This window comes from Epinephelus moara, chromosome 12 (assembly GCF_006386435.1).
Source record: "Epinephelus moara isolate mb chromosome 12, YSFRI_EMoa_1.0, whole genome shotgun sequence".
Classification (NCBI taxonomy): Eukaryota; Metazoa; Chordata; class Actinopteri; order Perciformes; family Serranidae; genus Epinephelus; species Epinephelus moara.
Genome location: NC_065517.1, coordinates 3,704,342 through 3,727,665, shown reverse-complemented (window position 1 = coordinate 3,727,665; position 23,324 = coordinate 3,704,342). Strand labels below are relative to the sequence as shown.

The following is a 23,324-nucleotide window of genomic DNA, read 5'->3' as shown; positions in this document are numbered from 1 at the left end:
GAGTTCAGCCAAGCTGTTTTTACTGACCATGCCAAATAGATACAATCGATCCAGCCTTGAAGATTTACAGCGACACACAGCTACAGCAAGTACAAACCCCATATAACGACTCCCCGCTTACAGTGCAAACATTTTTGACATTTCAATCAAGTCAGTATGACTCAACAAATCAAGCAAATTTCATCTTTCTGTTTAATCATTTAGGTTTACATTCCCTCGTAATAATCATAAATTGACAATCAGAGCACAGTGACACATGCCAAAGCAAAGTGAGACCGCTGGTTAGCCACAAAGCCCAAACTCATCCCTTCAAAACCAAATTTCTCCTAATTCTGAACTGCTGTCACTCACTACCTTGCCTCCTTGTGATGTTATTGTTGTTATATTGTATATATCCACTGTCTTTCATGTGTGCATATGTGCTTTTGAGTTGTGCTTAATGAAATAAGAGTGCAATCGGTGCTCTAAATCTAAACGCATGTCACTGATCTACAACTACACTACAGTTTAAGTTTCACAAAGAGCCTGAAAACGGCACAATCCAGTAGAGCTTCATTGCATTTCAAGCTTTTTTTTCTCTTTTACTCCCCTAGAGCACTGTAGAAGGAAACAAGAGCCTGATTCTTCATTTTATATTCAGACTGTGAGATTCACTGAGTTCACGCAGACGTCCCCAGACAGACCCAACAATCCCAAAAAATGGTGCTGCGAAGAATTAACTTGAGAGCAGTGAATCTAGGGAAATGAGTTTTTATTTGTAATCCGGAAACAGCAGAAGCTCATGTGTTGTGTCCTGTTTATGCGTACTGACTGGTAAGTATCCTGTAAATCAGAGATTGAATAAGCCTGGGAGTCTTAGCTTTGAATTGTTGTTGGTTGTGACTAACTATACAGCTGCTTAACTGCATCGTGCCCATTTTTTTTAAACCACATCTCACATTTTTTATGTTTGACTTGGTAACAATTTAGGTTACAACTCCCTTTTCCATAGTTTCAGTCTAATTGGATATAAACGGTGTAATTGGCTGTGTTACTGCATTCAACTTCTGATTATCCAGAAAAGCACAGCTTGCTCAACAATGCAAAAATATGCAGGCAGTTATAATTTCCTGTTTCCTGACTGAAGTAACTGCAGTAATGAGAGCTGTGATTTAAATTGTTACCTCCTCCTGCTTTGGCGCAGCTTTCATTCCTCACCAAACACCCATTGCTGCCCCTCTTTGAAAAATGTGAAATGTTTGTTTTGATGCCACCCCACCCCCACCCACTTTCCTTTAGAAAAAAAAAGAAAGATTTCTTTTTAAATTTCAACACCAAGAGTTGGCTAAACTTTGTACAGCTTGTTCAGAATCGTTACAGCATACATCAAATATGAAAACTCGGCTTTTCCTTTTGTTCGATTTGCTTTTGAGTTCTTTTTTTCTTCCCTGCACTGTTTCATTCCTTTTTTTTTTTTTACCGACTCAAAAAACTCTAGTCCTGCTCTTTCTCGCTCTTCTTCTTCTCCGCTCATCTACCGGCAGGCTTCCTCCTTCAACTCCTTGTTCTTCCTCACTTCTTCTGCATGTTTGTCCTGCCAGACAAACACAGAGACATAGCAACATCAGAGTCATTAGCATTCATGAATATATTAGCATTAATGAGGGAGATGCCAGCAGAACAAGGCAGCGACTGCTCCTACAGATTTGAACAGGGGAATGATTGGGAGTTGGGAGAGCGAAAAACTCTTTTCCACCTCATTTAATATTCATGATTACTGATCAAGCTTGTGAACAATATTAAAATAGAAATGCAAAGCCAGTTGATGTGACACTGATGGCTTGCCTCATTTGCACACAACAAAACATACAATGCAAAACAGTGCTGGTTACAGGAAAGGTTGGAATGTAGCTAGTGAGTTTTAGAGTTGCTGGTAGGCAGATTTTTAAGCAGTTAGCCTAGCTAAGCCTAAGGATTGGAGACTGAGAAAACAGATAGCCTGGCTGTCTCGCAAATAAAAAAAACAACAACAACTACCTAAACCTCTTAAACAGACTAATAAATGCCTGGTTCAGACTACACAACAATTTTGTCTGTTCCAACCGTCACTATGTCACGGCAGTTGTGGACTCACAAAGTCTTGCCGTGACAACACACTTGTGATAAGTAAAAGCCCCGCCACTATTTTTTTTAATTTTATTTCTTTATATCCTCCATTATGAAGAAACAAAATTCTTTGCAAGCTTGATGGCAGTTTCTCTGCTGTTTCACGCCATGATTTTCCCCTTTTTACTCTGTCGTGGTAACATCCCTAGAGGAAATATCAAAAAGGCTGGGGTGTTGTTGCCACACAGTTGTCCACAGCAGCAGATTGCTCTGTGCTTCTACTGGTCAAAGTGATGGCTGTGATAGGAGAAGTCATGGGGGACAAAAAAGAAAATCAACCATGCTAGACTTTCTGTCAGGACATCATGAGGCATCCCAGATGCAGCGTTGGTTGTTGTCTACTATGACACACTACACAAGATAAAACGATGGTTTATCGCATATAACACTCATTGTTGTTCAAAATCTGAGCTGACGCCTTTACGACGCCGTGTCGTTATTAGTTATAATCATGCTGATATTGTACAGTCTGAACCCAGCATAAGACACTGGAACATGTTTGTTTAAACACAGACACAGAAATAGAAAATTGATGCTACGCTAAGCTAAAGTAATTGTCTTTCGGCTCTAGCTCCATACTTACTGCACAGACATGAAAGTGGTATCAATCATTTCATCTAACTGTTGTACAGACCTGCAATAAGCATATTTCTTAAATTGTTGGGCTATTTCTTTAATAGCACCTCGATTGCACTGCTAGTGCACAACAATCAATTTTGCACATCCCAGTTCGCAGAAGAAATGTTGGTATTGTACGTTTTTGCAAACCACGGATACGTTACATTTGTACATTATTATCACTCCTTATAGGATTTTGCGAACTGTTTTTGGCATTGTTGTGGCCTGATGCCTGATTTCACAGCAGCTTTTCTTAAAGTTGTGATAAATATTGCGATGTTTATGCAGGGCAAGTGAAAAATTGCAAAAATTGTTGGGATGCTGTCACGGATTCCATGTCTATGATTATTATGAGCTTTCACTGTTTCCCACTTAATTAGAATCTATGCATCTATGGTATGAGGTTGGTGGGGGGGCCAGCAGCTGACACTGACGAAAAAGCCATCCTTTCACGCTGGCATGATACATGACCGGTTGCCTTGTGTAATGGCGCCTGGTGGCGTCAGGGGGAAACACAGTGGGACAACAAAGGGGGTGAAAATCCAGGTAGGGTGGGTGGGACGGGTGGTGGATAGGTCCAACAACCCCCGACATTCACTCGGGAGGTTGGTGTTCACTTCCCATGAGTTTGTAAAGCCAAACCTTGTTCTTTTTTTACTAAACCCAACCACGTGCATGAGTTGGCTAAACAGAACCATGTGCGTTGTTGGTGAATGAAAAAAAATGTCAGTTTGCTGTGAAAATGGAAGTGTATTTTGATAACAGACAGAGAGGCTGAAGTTGACACAGCGTCCCAGAACGTCCACAACCAACGTACCCAGGGTACCTTGCACGTCATATCCCAATGTGGATAGTCCATGACCAAACGTCAATATGTGAAGAGGTCGGAAAGAGAATGTGTTGGATCGCTGTGGATCAGCTGTCAACCAGAATTGTTTTTAGTGTATATGGTTAGATTATTTTAAAGTGTGAGACCTTGAGTTCGAGAACAAAACCCCCTTACAAGCTCTCTCTATTAGAAATAATCCTTTGAGCTGAACAGTACCTTCTCCTGCAGCCTCTCCAGCATGGCAGCCAGCAGGGCCTCCCTGTTCTCCTTGTTGGCCTCCATCTTCTGCTCAAGTTTCTCCTTGGCGTTCTTGATGAAGTTATTGTTCTCCTCGAAGGCCTTTTGGATCACTTCGCGCTCGTGCTCCCTTTTCTCTGCCAGGTGCTTCAGCAGCTCCGCCTCCTGGCACTAGAGGGAGACAATGGGCACTGAAGGTAAGTTAACTGTAAATGAGAGAGAGGAGGTATTAAGGAAGAAGACACATAAACGTAACGTGCACCCAGCACGGCGCAGCAAATCTGTCATTAGTAGTTTCAGACCAGTGCAGTTGTCATATTAATGGCCAGCGCCCACATTGTGTAAGTAGCAAATGTACTTTGGACGCAAGTATAGGCTTAAAATGAGGTGTGGTCAGGGACATTGTTGGCCTGTTGCTATTTTGAGTCAGCATAAAGTGATTGTGCCATTGACCAACAAAAGCCTGGTCCAAATCCAGAATGGTGCAGTATTTTCCTTGCAATCTAAAGGTACATTATTCAGTTAGTAAGATGCACCTACATAGGTGGGTTCACAACATGCTTACACTCTGCTTGTTACACACAGGAACAAGCTGATGGGTTGTAGGTGGGTGAAATAATACATCATTAATGAGGAAAATATGAATGGCGCATAAAATGTGAACGTAGGCAGAGGTCAGAGCAGAGTTGCAGAGCTGCTGTCTGACTCCACATTAAGAGAGATGCTGTGCGTATTTACACACAAGGAGCAGTGTAACTTCACTGATTATATCAGGAGACAAAAGTTAAGTTCTGTTTGCTCTGTCAAGATTGTAACTATGTAGATGTAACTTTTTTTTTTTTTTTTTTTTAACTTTTTTTCAGTTACAAGGCTTTCAAAATGTTACTGAATGATCTATAAATGCATTTCCAGCAAATATTGAAATAATAAAGGGTCTCAATGAAATATGTGCTGCGTCAGATGTTTCGTGTGAATTGTCTCATGACTAGAGCTGTTTACTTCCTGGTTGGACGATGAGAAGAGGATTGCCACATAAAAGCTCCCAATCAAAAGGTTAGTAAAGTGTGTTAGCATAAAGATAGGACAGAGATTTTTGGTATGCATTATTTTTAAAGTGTCTAGTATTGATATATGCATTTGCCGTTACCCAACTTTGTTCAGTGGGGGCATAGAACTAGTGAACATGTTGACCGCAACAATAGTGACCTTCTAAATGTACATGTCTTTATCCATTGTTCTTGTTGTACCTAACTTTCTACTCTTCTTTTCTTTATTTCAGGTTCACTTTGAGTGATGTTTTGGATATGTGGGATCTTGGTGATGGCCCAGACAATGCATACAACCTTACAGTTGTCCCTCAAAATAAAAAAAAGATGCTGTCTTCAGTGATTATGATAGTGATAGATATAGACTTTGAGGGGGACACAGGCCATTTGCCAGCCAGGCTTTTGAATACATATGCTAAACATATGCAAACAGTTCATGTGAGGAACAACTTCATCAGAGATTATGACCTCCCCCTCCAGCATGTTCTCATTCCAAAGTTGTCGAATACCACTACTTTGTCAATGATTTCAGCATCAGACATGACACCTGATGCCAAAGCCACCTATCATGTCAGTATGATGCGCTGCCTGGCAGTATCAGTATGTAACATGGTTGGCTGTAACCTTTGGTGTTTTAATGATACACCGCTGGTCAGCCAGATGGCACCTGTCTGGGCGGTATGATAGGCTGCTGGATGGGGTCAGGTTGAAACGCTGCTGGTAACGGCGTAATAAAAGGAGCAGGAAAGTCCGTACAGGGTGGGTAGGAGGGGAGGTGGATGGGTCCAACAAACCCTGGACTCTCACCCAGGACCTTAAGCTGCGTTTCCATCGAGCAGTACGGCTTGGTTCAGTTCGGTACGCTTTTTTTCCGTTTCCACAGCGAAAAGTTGTGGATGGTACCAATGGAACCGTTCCGTACCTTTACCGTTTTTGGTACCCCTTCTGTTGGGGTATATAGTACACAGATCTGGTACTAAAAGGTGGAGCTGTGAACACTGCAATCCGTTGATTGATCAGTAGAGGACGGTCACTCTGGTCAGGGCTGAGCTGTGGCTGGTTTTGAGGCAGAAGCCACTGTTAATATATCATGGAGAGTTTTATTAGTAGATTATAACTATAAAATTATAGGATGTTTTGCTGCCTCTCACTAGGCCGACTGCCGTGATTTTTAAGGTGGAACATTAACTTGTAATGTTTCTCAATGCACAAGCTGACAACATGACACAATCAACGCACCTTAAATATTCCATATGACAACTTTGACCATTACTTAAGTTTTTATATGACATACACTTTTAGAAATGAGTGGATCTTCAAGCGTTTATTTGTATTCATTTTGGCCGGATTATGTGAACAGCATATATTCTAATCCTCACTCTGAAAAAAAAAAAAAAGGGTCACGTAGCATCGAGCTACGGCAACACTAAACCCCGGAGCTTGCCTGAGAAGGACTAAGTGCACAAACCCGCTATTTTTTAACTTCCCATTTCCCTCACATTTAAGAGTACTGTTTTAGCTTCTCTGCACTGGTTCCCTGTAAAATCCAGAATTGAATTTAAAATCCTACTCCTAACTTACAAAGCTTTAAATGGTCAGACTCCTTCATATCTTAGAGAGCTCATAGTGCCCTAATATCCCACCAGAACACTGAGAATGCAGGGTTACTCGTGGTCCCTTAATTAAGTCACCAAAAGTAGATCAGGAGCCAGAGCCTAGGCCCTAGTTAGGCTGACTTAGGCCTAGTCTGCTGGGGGACCTACTATAATACACCGAGCAACTTCTCTCCTTCTCTCTCTCTCTCTCTCTCTCTCTCTCTCTCTCTCCTTTGCTAACGCACATGTCCTGTTACTGCATCTTGCTAACTCGGCTGTACTGCATGTCACTAACTCGGCTTCTTCTCCGGAGCCTTTTCTGGATCACTGTCTCGCAGGTTAACTTCTATCACAGCGGTGCCTGGATAGTGTGACTCGTGTGGTTGTGCTGCTGCCGTGGTCCTGCCAGATGCCTCCTGCTGCTGCTGTTATCATTAGTCATACTTCTACTGTTATTATACACATATGATTATTGTCACATATGTATACTATCAGATATTAATATATACTTTCAACATATTGTACCACAATAGCCGTAATTACAATTATAATATTATTACTATAATTGATATTGTTGTAAGCTACTGTCATTACCGTCTGTCCTGCATCTCTCTCTGTCTCTGTCTCTGTCTCTCTCTCTCTCTCTCTCCCTCTCTCTGTCTCTCTCTCTGTCTCATTGTGTCATACGGATTACTGTTACTGTATTTTGTTGATCTGTTCTGTACGACATCTATTGCACGTCTGTCCGTCCTGGAAGAGGGATCCCTCCTCAGTTGCTCTTCCTGAGGTTTCTACCATTTTTTTCCCCCGTTAAAGGTTTCTTTGGGGAGTTTTTCCTTATCCGCTGTGAGGGTCCAAAGGACAGAGGGATGTTGTAAGTTGTAAGGCCTTGTGAGGCAAATTGTGATTTGTGATATTGGGCTTTATCAATGAAATTGATTGATTGACTGATTGATTGATTGTTTGCAGTGTCTAGGGTCTAGGTACTAGTGATGGCCAAATGAAGCTTCATGAAGCATTTTCTTTATTTTTTGAGCCCATTAGATGGCATCAGGTTTAAAGACTTGGTTTAAAGAGAGAGGCTCAAAGAATGGCAATTCAGTGTGCTTTCAACCTTTTGTTGAACAAAAAGCACCATCTAGTAGGCTCATAAAATAAAGAAAATGCTTCATGAGGCTTCATTTGGCCATCACTACTAGGTACAATGTCTGAAGGGTTACTTTTGGTTCCAAAGGTACCATACGTAAAGTGTTTGGTGGAAACGCGGCTTTAGTGTTCACTTCCCGTGTGCCAAACCAAGATGTTTTTTTCTAAACCCAATCGAGTTTTTGTTGACATCCCGGGGTTGGAAGTGCATCCTGAGTCGTCACAGCATATGCAGAAGGATACCTAGCACGTCATATGTGAATGTAAAAGGCGACTGACAAAGCGATGATATATGTATAAGAGTTTTTGATATGTAAAATAGTCACTCTAGAATGTGATAGAGCATTCTAATAGCAATGTTGGGGACTGCCAGTGACAGAGTTTTTATTGTATGTGTTCATAACTGAGCTGGGATATACTGTATATAAGAATTTAGATGACTGCATTGGAGATGATGTTAATTTGGTCAACAAATGGTAGATACAACACATTATCCCACTCGTCACAATTGTGACCGAACATTAAACACAAGTTTTCACCTACTTTTCCATGAGAATTAAAAAAAGAAAATGATTATTTTAAAGGGTTACCAGTGACAAATGATTTTGATACTTTGTCTGAGAAAAATTTGGAATGAAATGGGTTAAATTTGGGGCGGCAGTAGCTCAGTCCATAGGGACTTGGGTTGGGAACCGGAGGGTCGCCTGTTCAAGTCCCTGTCCGGACCAAAATATGGAGCGTGGACTGATAGCTGGAGAGGTGCCAGTGCACCTCCTGGGCACTGCCGAGGTGCCCCTGAGCAAGGCACCAAACCCCCCAACCGCTCAGAGCGCCTGTCATGGCCAGCCCACTCTGACATCTCTCCACTTAGTGCATGTATAGGTCCAGTTTGTGCATGTGTGTGTTCCGATCTGTGTGTAACTGACAAACAGAGTGAAAAATTGAATTTCCCCTCGGGGATTAATAAAGTATATAAAATTAAAATTAAATTAAATAAAAAAAAATGACCCATGATATTTGCTGCAGTAACATTACTGTTTAAAATGCACTTGCACCATACACCTTAGACAATGAGCTACATATCGTTTAAATAACAGCCATAAACTTTGCTACTCTGGATCATCAGGATTATCATAGTGTGATTTCATTGACATAACCTATTTCAAACGAAGCCCCGCCCACAGCAAACTAGTGAAAATCGTACAGAGAAAAGAAGAAATATATAAATCTGTTATGTGAAAGAGCCATACCTGTTTTGACTATAGAATAAAGTGTTGTTATGGGGAAGCCTCCGACTTATAGTAGGAAGCAGATTGAGAAAATCTGTTTCCAGGATCTTTAAGGCACTTAATAAACAAATGATTATTAATGACACCATGTGATGTTGCAGGTGTTGTGTGACCGTTGTGTTGCAGGACATATTCTCCTCGTGGCCATAATTCCTCTCTTCTCACCCCCTCCCCCCTCTCTCTCTCTCCACCATCCTCTTTGCTTGATGAATATGAGCCATTGTGAGTGTGTCCTTTCATGATTGCCCTTGTACTTTCATGTCCCTCTTTTCATCTTCCCACCCTCCCTCTGCTTGTGCTTCCTCCCTTCCTGTCCATCAACTCCAACACTCCCTCCCTCTTTCCTTTTATCCATTTCCACCCTTTTTTCCTCCTGAGTGTATAAATCACACTGCCCACAAAGAGTGTTGTCAGATGTTTGACAATGCCTGAATGAGCCACAAATAGCTAAGTTTAGGGTTACACTTTAGGGTTAGGGGCTGTCTGGTTGGTTTTTTTTTGGGTATGATGATATAAAAACCCCACCCCTTCTCCCCTTCCCTCACCTTTCGCCTCTCCTCAGCAGCCTCCAGCTTCTTCTGGATCTCCTCCAGGGACGGGTCGCGGCGCTGCGGCATGGATGCATTGAGCTCTGGCACTCCGTCAAAGGACGGGGGTTTGAGGATGACCTCGAAGGCCTGGCCAGATGTCCGCTTGTTCAGCTCAATTACCTCCACATCTTTGATGACGCACCATCCCAGGTCCACTGCATCTGTGGTGTTGGATCATGAACATATCTATTTTATTCATTCACAACGAATTTTTAATACAGGAAAAGACTTTAACACATAATCAGTGTTTACCTCCCTTCTACACATCTCTGCTTTAGAAAAACTGTTTCCTAAAATGACTAGTACTTATATTGGCTATAGTACTGCATATTTCTCCTTGTATGATTGTTAGCAGACGTGTGACTGTGATTTGTTTTTACCTTCTGCCTTGTATGTGGGTTTGTCTGCAGTCTGCGGGTTCAGGCAGGCACAGAACAGAGACACCAGGGGGAGCTCTTTGACCTTCTCTTTGTAGGCTGAGGGCACACACACACACACACACACACACACACACACACACACACACACACACGTTCTGTTATGCTTGACATTGTGTTGACTCAAACTAAATGTTGAACAAGTAAGACTGATGATGTAATTCTCATTCTCAGTCACTAGTCATTCTTATTATGTTATTATGATAGTCATAATAATGACAAGATACATGATTCAGATCATAAAAGTGCACTCTTGTTTTCATTCCCACAGTGAAATCATGAGCAGTATATTCAGTAAAGGAGGGGAGCTGCAAGGTGAATGACTTTGTGCTGCGACTGCATTTACCTGCCAGAGTCATCATCTCACTGTGTGTTTCACTCTCCAGGGATGGTAAAGATCCTTCTCAGTCTGTCACAGAGACACATGCAGACACATGCAGACACAAAGGGGAAGGCCTGAATGAACATTCAAAGGTCATATAATGAATGTGAGAAGAAGTAGCTAAGAAGAGAATTTACAGGACAGCAAGCTGCAGAACACAGGTGTAAGCACCTCCCATTGAAACAATGAGAGAGAGCAGCCCTGTACCACAGAATAAATGTGGGCCCAAACAGAGGATAAGTCTTGCCAAGGACAGTTTGTCGGTCTGAATACATTGATGGGCTGGGAAAACCAAACCAGAAAAATAAACAACTAATAAATAACAAGAAATCATCAAGCACATGGTAAGCCGAGGTCCATTAGACATCATCAAGTTGTTCACATGTGCACAAAAATAGCCCATGCTTCCATTAATAGGAGATTTCAACCAACAAAGTTGACACAGTGCTTTAAATGTCCTTCAAGTGGAACATTGCAACACTTTCTGTGACTCGCGTTTTTGAAAAAAACAAGTTAAATCAGCACATCATCGAAAAAAATGTTTAAAATTACATCTTTTGCATATCCCTCATTGAACAATTTAGAATCTATGGAAACGCAAATATCATTCATTTAAAAGTTTAATACTATACACAAAAATGTCTCCTACTTCAAAGTTTCCAATGAATGTGCATTTCTATCCACTACTGTTATATGAATAGTGTTTTGTTTCACGTAGTAAATTGGGTGTGTTGTGTATTAATGTGGGTGTTTTGTGTGGTGAATTGTCTGTGTCTTGTAATGAAATGGGTGTGTCTCATAAGCCCCTTTTACACTGCCAGATTTTCAGTGAATGTTGGGCCGTTCTGCCGGCAAGCTGCGAGCGTTTAGACACACAGAGCCGGATTGCCGAGTTGATCCGAGGTGCCCAATTTTCTGCCTCGTAGGGNGGCTTCCCTCCCACGTCACTGTTTATGTCACACGCTGAGCTACACGTTTTGTTACTTGCTCACGCCCCCCATTGCCCAGAAAAAGGCGCATTCTGTATAAGCAAAAGTAGGTAGGCGGCATTTTGCTGCACTCCCCGATTTTGCTTTTATACTGCCAATGCTGAAAGAAGACTGATTGGGCTTTCTTGCAAATTTGCACAATTCCTGTTTAAAAAGGGCTATAATAAAGTAAATATTTTGTGTAGTGAAGTGGGTGTGTCTTGTAGTGCAGTAGGTGTATCCTGTAGTAAAGTGAATGTTTTGTGTAGTGAAGTAAGTATTTCATCTGGTTAAGTCAGTGTAAAGTGGGTATGTCGTATAATGAAGTGACTGTGTCGTGTAGTGAAGTGTAGTGAAGTGTAGTGAAGTGGGTGTGTCATGTAGTGAAGTGGGTTCAAAAGGCTTGCGGAAGGCAATTCAGTGTTCTTTCAAACTTGTGAAAAAAAACAAAACCCGCAATCTAGAGGGTCCAGAAAATAAAGAAAATGGATCATGAAGCTTCATTCTGGCCTTCACTAGTTATTAAGTCATGTGAGTCACATTAGTGCGCTACGGATCTATGTAAATTACACATTAGTTTAAATAATGTTGACTTTTGGTGAAACACGGGATACCGATTGTGCATTTAAATTGCATTTTTTGCCTTTTGAGTGGGTTTTTGCCATATTTAGACTTTTTTTCGAGTTACAAGAGTTTACAATTAGTTTTTTATGCATTATTGAAAATATGCATTAATAAAGTTGATGAAAAGGCACTTACTAAAAGGTCCCATGTCACTGTATGTGCACAGGATTTTTCAAGTTTCCACATGACACTTGTTTCATAGTGGGCCATGGTAGACTAACAAACTACTTGTGATGTCACAAAATCCTGCTCGTATGGACACAACTAGCCTACTTCTGAGGCATCTGTGTTGCAGTGGATCACAGCTGTGACACAAGTGGGAAATGCAGCAGTAAATCATTTAGAAGATACAAGAAATGAAGACGGAGGTACAAATAACGAAGTGAGGCATCAACCATGACAGCAGCCTGTTGAAAATGTACTTCAAACCTGTGTGATTAAAGCAAATATGTCTGTGTGATAACGACTGTGGCCTGTTAAACCTATCAGAGTTTACTCATTCATACTTGACCGAGGAGGGACTGAAATTCAAGAATGACTCAATTAAATTCAGACTTCAAATTAAACTGAATTACGATGAGAGACAGGATGCAATCCAAGCCAATCAAAAAGATGGTCACACATACATTTTCTATTTGTTTTGTTCAATGAATATGACTTGTACCATTATAGCAAATAAATATTTATATTAATAAAAGCTGGACAGAACTTCCTCAATCATTGCTGCTCAGAGTTTAATCATATCAACAAACACTCAGAAGTCTTGAATATTTGATCGCATTCTCCAATTAGCTGACAACAGATATTCATTTGAGAGTCCAGGAGTACCCTGTACAGTTTATTGACCTTTCCACAGCTGAGTGCACACAGTAATTAAGTTTTGCTTTAATTCTGGGATTCAGTATCATAATCACTCTCATCATGTGGACTCCCACAACAATCAGGAATTGAGGAAAAAGGCTGAGGAGTAATAACAGAGAGCAAATGAAGGATTGCACTAATTTTCCACTACTGGCTGACATATCCCGGTGGTTCCTGATGTGGGCCTAATTTAATCAAACATCTGTGATGGAACCTGTCTGCCAGACATGTCCCACCTGCTCTCAACTACCTCCCTTTCATCTTCTGAGTTCTACATAGATGATCATCCAAACAGCACGGGTCACTCATACAGGAATATACAATAGTAGATCCTGTATTCTAATCACTCTGCCTACAGCTGACAGCCAAAGATACAAAGCACCTACATTCAAAAAATAAACACTATTTTATGTGTTGTTTATTTGCATTGTTGCATAGAGGACTTACAAATATTTTAACCTGAGGTAAAATTTTGTTAGGTTGAAGAAAACTTAATGACAAAACAAAAGAGAGAAAAACTATTATAATGTATTTAAACCTGTAACAATGTATTTCTCCATTCTTGACCACAGCATCCATGGCACCAGTGGTGCCCCCAAGAGGGGGCCAGGGGGCTCCGCCCGATACAATTGCTGGCCACCCCTGGTGAAAATAATTTGATGCCAACATACCTGTAGAGAGGCTGTGGTTAGCATGAAGGTAGTAATATCTTGTGAAATTAGACGACCTGAGGCATCCATCAGTACCAACCACATTGGTATAGCTTGTCAGGGAGGGGGCCAACAATGCTTTAAAGTTAAGGTTAAATCTGTCAAGGAAACAACTGGCACAGCCATTTTAAAAAGGGTCCCTTGAACTCTCACCTCAAGATATCTGAATGAAATTGGGTTCTATGGGAATCTCCCCTAAAGTTGAGAAGACTTCCCAGTAAATGTTTTGTTCCTTACAACCAATGTACTTCTTCAAATTAAAGCTGTATCTTCTACCTAAAGCTGTATCTTCTTTTTAAGGAAAAGGACAACCAGCTTATTTGAAGGACAATGAATCACCTAAAATGTATAGACACATGACACATTAAAACAGGATTGTCATGGAACTTAAAATATTAACTGTACCCGTATAGTCTGTGCACATCAGATAATTAGTAACATCAACTGTAAAATAAGAATCCAAAGCACATCAGTATGCCATTATTTAACTCTCAAATTGACATAGTTTTCAACTGATATATACACTAAAACTACAAGTCAATTTCTAAAATTCAGTTATGAGTTTTGGTTTTGGTGTGCCACCCAAAGATTTTCAGTGGCCCCTTATGGCTAGCCTGGTGAAACCATCCTAATCTTGCCAGTTCATATTCTATTTCACTCCGCAGATCAGTCTGGCCATGCAATCATTAAGGCGCATTCTGGCATTGGTTAAAGCTTACCGGGCCAATCACAACCATTTATTACTTTGGGGCGGGTTATTTGAAATCACGTCATCAGAATAGGAGGGACAAGGAGTGGAGTGCATGCGTTTCGTAAACAACCAACATGGCTACTGATTTTGAAACTGCAATGGTAAATGTGTTGAACGAACTGGAATGTATATTTTCTTTAAAAGCAGAGCAAATGGCTGCACTGAAAGCTTGTACTGAAAAACAGGATGTGTTTGCCGTCCTTCCTACGGGGTTTGGTAGAAGTTTAGTTTACCAACTGGCTCCGTTGATCAGGAAAAAGATGGGACTCAGTGAAAACCCAGTGGCTATTGTTGTTTTTCCGCTAGTTGCTCTCATGGAGGAGCAGGTCAGGGAAGCGACCAAGCTGGGAATCACAGCCATGCAACTTGGAGTCCACAGTGAAGAGGAAATCCACAAAGACGGCAACCCTCTTTCCCAGACATCATCACAGCTCATCTCCGCTGCAGCTTGCTGGTCTGTTTACAGTGGCATTGTGCTAGCCTACGTCACACATTTCGTTTACTCTGATTGGTTTTCTGTCTCTCCAATTGCGTGAAGGGGCACTTTGAGTGACAGCCGTTGATACTGCCCCTCGGGAATAGAGGAAATGTACACTCAGACCCATTCACGTTTTGTGAATTGGGTCTGGTGCAACAGGCTACCGTATGGCCACTCCTATGAAGAATTCTGGGGGGTGCCGCTGCATGGTGCTGAAAGGCCAACATGCTAACTGTATTATTAAGACAGTCACAGGTTTCTATGATCAGACTTAAGGAAGTGTTGGACATTTTGGGATATATGCCTGATAACTGAACCCCCACAGCTGCTCCAGATGCAGCCTTAGTACATGCTGCATATGCTCTACTGTGTGAGCTAGGGAAACTATAAAAGAGGGAAAGGTCGTGATATCAGTGACAGCATTCGAATTTTGCATTGGAGCCAGAGTTTGGTGTCAAGAATGGCAAATCACACTATAACCCATCATATGTGTTGAAAAATCCATCCACCAAATCAAAAAACACAAATTACATGATGTTGAGTTATGTAAATGTGTGCATTTGTTTTCCTTCTTATTGGTCTCCAAACAGATCATGCCTCTGTCCAGTCCAGCAGCTGCATCTCAAGGTCCTGCTGGGTCCAAGATAGCTAACACTGCCTGCTAACAGCAGGCAGTATTGTAGCCTACATGTATTTGATTATCAATAACTAACCAAACCTCAAACTGTCAATGATATTTCATAATATTCAGGAGGGCTCACTTTGTTAGCCAGCATTATCTCTGTTGAGTCGCCCTGCGATAATCTGGACTGTAAACGTTAATCAGTAATAATCCTTGTGAAGGTGTGAAAGAAACAGACAGGAAGCTGAAGGGTTGGTGAGAGATAGCAAATGTTGCAGCCTCTCTAGCTTTATCATTGTTATAACTTATATGTTAACTACCTAATTAACATTAGATGATGAACATAAGTAAATATTTATTATGTTAGTCATCTAATTATATTTATTTTCAAACGGCAAGACATTAGCACACGGTAAAGTCCTAGTTTGGCAGATATTTATAATAATAATCAGAGCCATCAGACCTGCCCTGTTTGGTCATGTAACGTTAGCTATCTTGGACCAAGCAGGGGCTTGAAACAGATCTGTGATCTGTTTGTAGACCAATAACAAGAAAAATCAATGTGAACAGTTAGATAAAAAACCTCAGTAAGCACCACTTACACATGGGTGTTGATCTGGTGGAAGGATTTGTCAGTCAAAGTGTGGTTCATTGTGCCTGCCCCATTGGCTCCAACAGAACTGACACCAAAGTCTGGCTCCAATGCAAAATTTGAACACTGCCACTGACATCATGACCTTTCCTTCTTTTATATTGTCCTTGCACCACTCTGGGAAGGAACTGCCCCTGGCTGTTGTTCACCATTAAAAAGTAGAATTGACATTTTCTACAGTTTGTGTATATACTAAACAAACAAGATAAAACATGCTAATTGTGTGTAGGGTTGAGCCACTTACTCGGATAAAACGAGTATCTGGTACAGATAATGTACTTGTTACGAGTATGATTATCATACAAATAAAATGTGTCATTACCTGTACTCGTGATGAAGGAAAATCCACACTGGGGTGGCTAAATTTAATCTGTTACAGTTGTGATAAAAAAATGATCTGAAGCTCAGTTCTGAGGCTGTTCTGTAAATACTTTTCTCATAAGTAATAAATATTGCAATATCTGATCAATCCATATAAATTTCAGACTTAAAATAACAACTTCCGATTAGGCCCAACCCACTTTAGGTTTAACTCCATCCACATCAGACATAAACCCCGCCATTTCGAGTACAGATACAGATAATTTAGTTGGTTGAAAAGATACAGACACAGATACAGATAATGGTGAACTCGCTCATCCCTATTGGTATATTTATACATATATATATATCTATTTATCTAGCTATCTATCGATAAGCAAAGCTAACTGCCTCCTGTCTTTTTGTGGAAAAAGTAATCACTGCAGGAAATGTTGCCTGATTTTGTAAGTAGCTACGCTATCTATCTATCTATCTATCTATCTATCTATCTATCTATCTATCTATCTATCTATCTATCTATCCTGTCATTTTAAGCTGTCAGTCTTTCCACAGTAAATGCCTGAGGAGCAGTGAGCTCCAGAGAGTGAGAGCAGTGTACTAATGAGACAACCTGTGACACAAGAATGAGAGACATCTCATTACAGTGTGGAGCACACACTCACCTGACCACCCTGACATGGCTCCCAGTGGGACCGACACACTCAAGGACACACACGTACGCTCTATAGACACATGCAACATAAATGTACAGATACCGTAAAATACATCACTGACTGCACACATACTCATTAGGCAGTGGATATGCTGCTTTGCTACACTGTTGGAATGCACACACACACACACACACACACACACAAACTGCCTCTGATCTAATGAAACCACCCAGGTTGCAGATCAATGCACTGCTTCCTGCAGGAATGAGACTGCTCCAGGGAGAGAGAGGGGCCTTAGTAAACACAGGGACATTTGGGTAAGGTTGTTGGTATATGTGCAGTTAAATCAGTGAAGTTTTTCATTGTAGTATTTTATGACATTAATGGAATATTTCTCCCAGACGATCTCTGTCATTCATGTCTGCTGAAGGTGGTATTTTTTCTTTAAGGTCTCAAAAACTTGGGCTACTATAGTCCATATTAAAGTAACAAAAACACATGGAGAATGATTTGTCTTTTTTTTTTTAAGATATTTTTTGGGGCTTTTTAGCCTTTAATGTATAGGACAGACAAGCGTGAAGGAGGGAGAGAGAGAGAGAGGGAGTGACATGCAGCAAAGGGCCACAGGCTGGAGTCAAACCTGGGCCACTATGGCAAGAGCCTTGTACATGGGGCGCCTGCTCTACCACTAAGCCACTGACGCCCCGAGAATGATTTGTCTTTGTTGCATACTCATGTGTATTTTGTCACTCTTTACAGTAAATGTTGAATATTAAGGCAAAAGTTCAACATTTTGTGAAATAGGCTCATTTGCTTCCCTGCCAAGATTCAGATGTTGTGTCTTGTGTTTTTATGCCGAATATGATTTTATGTTCAGCAGTCAATTTTTGTAGCTTAGCATAAAGACTGGAAATAAGGGGAAACAGCTAGCCTGAGTCCATCCAGAGGTAACAAAATTCCTTTCAGGCACCTCTAAAGCTTAACATGTTACATATCATTTGTTTAATCTGTACTAAAACTTGTCATTATTTGGGGTACTTGACTACATGTAATGTCTTTTCATCTCATTTATATAGAGGGCATCATTTTAGGGAAATTATCCCATTTGTAAAACTGACTTAGAGCTCAGGGCTTCATATTTCAAAAAAGGGCAGGCCTCAGATAGGATAAGGGGATAATGCAAAACAAGAAGCATCAGTAAAACCTAGAGTGATAATGTAAGTAAAGAGTTAAACCTCAGACTGTTAAAATAATGGACGTAGCTACTGTGACATCACCCATTACATGGCTTTAAAGCCTCGAGTTTGGCATTTTGGCCGTAGCCATCTTGGCTTTTTGGAGCCAGATGTGGCCATATTTGGGCAAGAGGGTGGAGCTGTGGAAGAGGGAAGAAAAGATCTGACTGAGAAGCTGAGGACACTATTGGCAGACAGCCTGTCACTCAAAGAGACCCGCCCGTAATTATGCATAACTTCAACCTGTTGTCATCCCAACTCATCGCATATGGCTGCTTGGTCCATGCCTTCCAAGTCTACATATGAAGTGCTAGGCAACCTGCGTTTGTTGTTGACATTCTTGTTAAATGCATTGTGTCTTTTCAAAATACACTTCTGTTCTCATAGGAAATATACAGTTTCTGCTCATAAGATGCATACAGTCTTTTTTAAAGCCACAGTGTGTAGGAATTTCTCACATCTAACACTGAAATCATATATTGCATTCAAATGGATAGCGCACTCTAGCGCCTCACTGTTTCAAAGCTATGATAACATTGATGAAACCATGTCATCTGATACTTCATGGAGTATTCATTCAAGCTCCTACACAGACACACATGATGCGAGCTGACAAACCCCCTCCTCACCATGCTGGCTGTGTTTACAATGTAGGACTGTTGGGGCGGGTGTAAATCGAAACAAACCAATCACGTCTTGTCTTTTGACGACTGACAAGTGGCTCAACCTCACACACCTCATCCCTCTCCTTGCATTACTGCTAACAGCTGTCACGGCTAACAGTTAACAGCGGTGCTAACAGCGCTAACAGCGGCGCTGGCTGCTAACAGCTGTTAGCGGCTACCTCGATGTTGACCCTCGTTTTTTGATGGCGGTCACGTTGCCTTTTTGATTCCCTTATGCACTTTCTTGGCAACGAGGATTCCGTCTCCCGTGATGCTGCACATGCATGATCCTGCATTATGCTCAAAGAGTGGGACTTTGTTATGCTGCAGTAGTGCCGGGGTAGTAGCGAAGCACCTCTTGCTCCTCCCCTTCAGCTTTTAAGTCACACAGTGCGAGCCTGACTTTCAGCGAAAACGCCGAAGGTGTGGCTGTATGTCCCTTGCTGGTGGATGCATTTTGAAGATGGCGAAACGTTATGGAACCCCCCAGACGACTTACCCGCACAATGTACAAACAAATCCGAAATTCTCCTTTTACAAGAGTAAGTCAGATTATTGGCAGAGGCATAATAAACCAATGATGACATATTTATGAATGCAGACATCGATTTTTACCAACAAACAGCTGAAAATGTTACACAATGTCCCTTTTAAATATAAACTTACAAAATTGGTCGAACACTTAGTATTTACGTTTATTTCATTGTGCAACAAAAGCATGTGGATATGTTTGGAAAAAAACGTCATGGTTTGGCTCAGCATTTACATTGGAAGTGAACACCAGGCTCCTAGGTGAACGACAAAGGTTTGTTGGACCCATCCACCTCCACTCCCCCTATAGAGTCTTTTCAGCTCCTAATACAATGTCATTACTGGCAACGTTTCAAACCTATGTCTTTCGTCTGCGTAACATACCACTAAGACAGGTGCTGTCCGGCTGGCGCCATATCATAACACCGCAAAAGGTTTCATCTGGCTGTGTAACAAACTGATGCCACCCAGATGTGTATTATACCACTGTGAAAGGTGGCTATTAGCGTTGGTGTCTGATGCCAAAATCACTGACAATACAGTGGTATTTAATGAGTTCGGAATGAGAATGAGCTGGTAACTTAAAGCCTTCATAAAATGTAAATTGGTGAGTTATATAAAATTCACCCCTGTACAGTTGTCATGACTGTTAAAATTAGCTAAAGAGACAAAAAACATTTTTTGTTCCATGTTTATTTCTGCTGTAAAGTTGAGCATTTGAACAGATAACAGATATCAAGTTGTCTGAATGTAAATCATTTTCATTTTCACATACAGTGCACCTTCAGTGTTCTAGATGAGTTTCATAGAAGTCCAAATGAAAAAAGTTACTGTTTCCATGGGCACAGTATATGATTCATTACTTTTCATATTCTTGCAGGAATCCTTTACATCATCTTATGGTGTTAACACACCTCTGATTATTTCTACGAACATTTTAACTGCATTATACAAATTTCTTATAGGAGTAACAGTTATAACAGACTCCAACTTCACAATACTAGATAGTATCAGCATTTGTTCAATTTATCCCATTACACCCATCTATAGTTTTATCTTTTTATGATCCATTTTGACTCAGTTGGTTATAGAGGTTTAACAGGGATTGCTTTTGCTGTTGTTCTGCCAGCTTTTCTTACTGCATACCTGCACTTGAAAAGGCACTATGCACACAGAATAATAAACCTGCAGTGTGGCAAAGCTAAAGACGTAATAATAAAGACGAAATTAATACTAAATACAAGACACTTTGCAGGTTCAAAACCAGACAGAAATATAAGACAAACAGTAACTTCTGTAACTATTTGTCTCAAGTGTTTCTTCTTGTCTTACCTCTCTCTGTCCTCCTTTCTTTCCTGCTCTATTGTACACATACACACATGCAAACACACCTTTTCAGCACAAAACACGTAAACACGTCATTTCCTTCACCCACTCTATTTCTCTCTCCCCTTGCTAATAGCAAACACAAAGCTGCATGTGCACATATGGAGGATCAATAATAAATGACAGGTTACACACCTACAGTTTATGGGTACACTGAGTTCTCTCCCTCTCTCCCTCTTCCTCCTTCTCCTGTCAGCAGGAACCACTGCATCATCACTATCCTCACCCTCGCCCCATTACGCCCTACCAATACACACACACTCGCAAACACACACATACCGCGGCAACCTTCAGTTAACCATTAAAACACAGACTTGAGAACCCAAAATAAGCCAAGTAGAGTCCAGATATGTGCTGCTGTGTGTTTTGTGATGCAGACTCACCCCCCTCTGTCCCTGTCTTCTCTGCTGCTGCTGCTGCTGCTGCTGCTGCTGCTGCTGCTAGACCGGTGACTACGGTTACCCCTGTCTGGCTGCACGGATACAGGCGCCGGGCAACAGCATCAGCAACAGCATCAATGCTGCCTCCATGACATCACCTTGGAGACGTCTTATTGGTCTGAGACACTGCCAGCATCCAAGCCTCTCAGCCAATGGAAGGGGAGAGGGAGGAAGGGGGGAGGGCTGTCAGCTCTTTGTGTTGTACTGCAGGGTGGGTGGTGGAGTCACTGCTTTATTACATGGTGCAGGAGTGTGTTGTGTGTGTGTGTGTGTGTGTGTGTGTGTGTGTGTGTGTGTGTATGAGTGTGTGTGTGCCTCTCAGCAGGGGGCCCAGCTAGGAAGCATGCAGGACACTCAATTATTTAGATGCTAACTGTATACACAAGAACAAGTAGAAAACCTTTTGCAGTGTGAAGCACATGTATTTCATTACATTCAATATTTGTTACCATCGTTAGCACCACGAAAACTGGTACTTCTACCACTACTTTATATTAACTGCTACTTTACAACTCCTCCTACTACTGTTATTAAATAATATATAATCTAATATAATCTGTTCTCTGTTCAGTTTCAGTGGGATGATCTTCGACCATGATTATGATGATGATAGCTAAGGTCTGTCATATTTCATTTTCATGACATTATATATTCCGTTGTTGTGTATATCCAGGTTTGCTGTTTGATTATTTGATTAAATACAAATTAATTTAGGAATATGCACCATGAATACTCAAATTCAGCTAAGTAATGACTACATTTTGACACAGGGACTCAAGTTCAGGTAGTAGTAGTAAATCAGGATCCACTTCAAGGCATTTATCCTACCAATGACCAAACCTTGGTTTGTTACCACTTTAAAATGACCCCACCTGTTCTCATTCCAGCTCATCAAATATTGCCACTTTGTCAGTGGACCTAAACATCAAAATATGATGCCCTAGGTACCCTCCTGCATCAGTTTTGGGCAGTTTTTCAAAATAAAGTTATTACATGGGCAAGGGCGGAAATTCCATTCCATTCATTGCTGGGGACAACAATAAACAGAAATATTTCTCAAGAGCAATTTTTTGGGGGGACCAACAAAGTTGCAGTCAAATTTACTGTTGTAATGGAACCGGCATCTTCAAATGTATGTAATAAATATTATAAAAGTAATAATAATGTTTAGAACAGCATTCCTTACCAATACAGTAGCCCATATATATATATATATATATGTATATATATATATATGTATACATACATACAGGTTGAACATATTAAAAACCTTTATATAGGGCCTATATAAAGGTTTTTAATATGTTCAACCTGCATTACCAAAAATGACTAGTAAGTGGCAATGTACAACAAATATGGGTGTCGTTGTTCTTGTTACAAAGACTGAAAATCACAATGAAGATAGTTTCAGTTTGAATATATCTTGTCATCATATATTTATGTGGTCAGTCAATAAGTGTCACTCATTTTATCTCTGCTACAATGCTTCACAAGAACATCAATCTCTAAATAAATGCAAGTTTATAGGCAGAATAAATCCTTCAGTGAACAACCCCACTAAATCAAACAAAAATATTTTAAACAAAACATGTGTTTATGGTGGCTTCTCTCAAAACAAGTTGAGTAATTATGTCTCTGAATGTAGGACAACTTAAATATGCACAGTACTATGTACATTGAAATTATAAGTTGTAAGTGTATACATAAGACTAAATAAATATAAAGTTACCATCCAAACTGCACTAAAATTGGTTTGAATGATTTTTAGTGGCTGGGCTGTTTCACACAAAATTCTGTTGAAAAGTAGAAGTAAATAAAGGTGTCCAATATGTCTCTTGTTTTAAGTTAACTTCCACTGATTCCCAGTCAGTTCTGCCAGTGCCAGTGCTGCCTGTGTGCCGGTGTATGCGGACATGGACCACACCATTGTGAGGCAGATGAGGAGGGAGGATGCAATCTTTTTAAAGTTATTAATGCATCGTGTTGCATATATAATTGGCACAAGTGCTTTTATTTTTATTATTATATAGTTTAAAATTGTATAGTTTCCTCAAATGATATATTGAATCAGAAATACAATTCCCCGTTTTTCCAAAGAAGGGGTCGGTCCACA

General features: G+C 40.7%; 1 protein-coding gene across 1 annotated transcript; it reads right to left on the bottom strand.

Moving 5' to 3' along the window:
- On the bottom strand, positions 1–21,272 carry stmn4 (stathmin-like 4). The gene is made up of 6 exons (XM_050058892.1): positions 21,155–21,272; positions 10,279–10,341; positions 9,876–9,971; positions 9,451–9,656; positions 3,809–4,000; positions 1–1,573 (listed from the first exon to the last, which is right to left on the bottom strand). The coding sequence occupies exons 2-6, from the start codon at positions 10,292–10,294 to the stop codon at positions 1,514–1,516; spliced, it is 570 nt and encodes a 189-aa protein (XP_049914849.1). The 5' UTR covers positions 10,295–10,341; positions 21,155–21,272; the 3' UTR covers positions 1–1,513.
- Between the last annotated feature and the right edge of the window lie 2,052 nt (positions 21,273–23,324).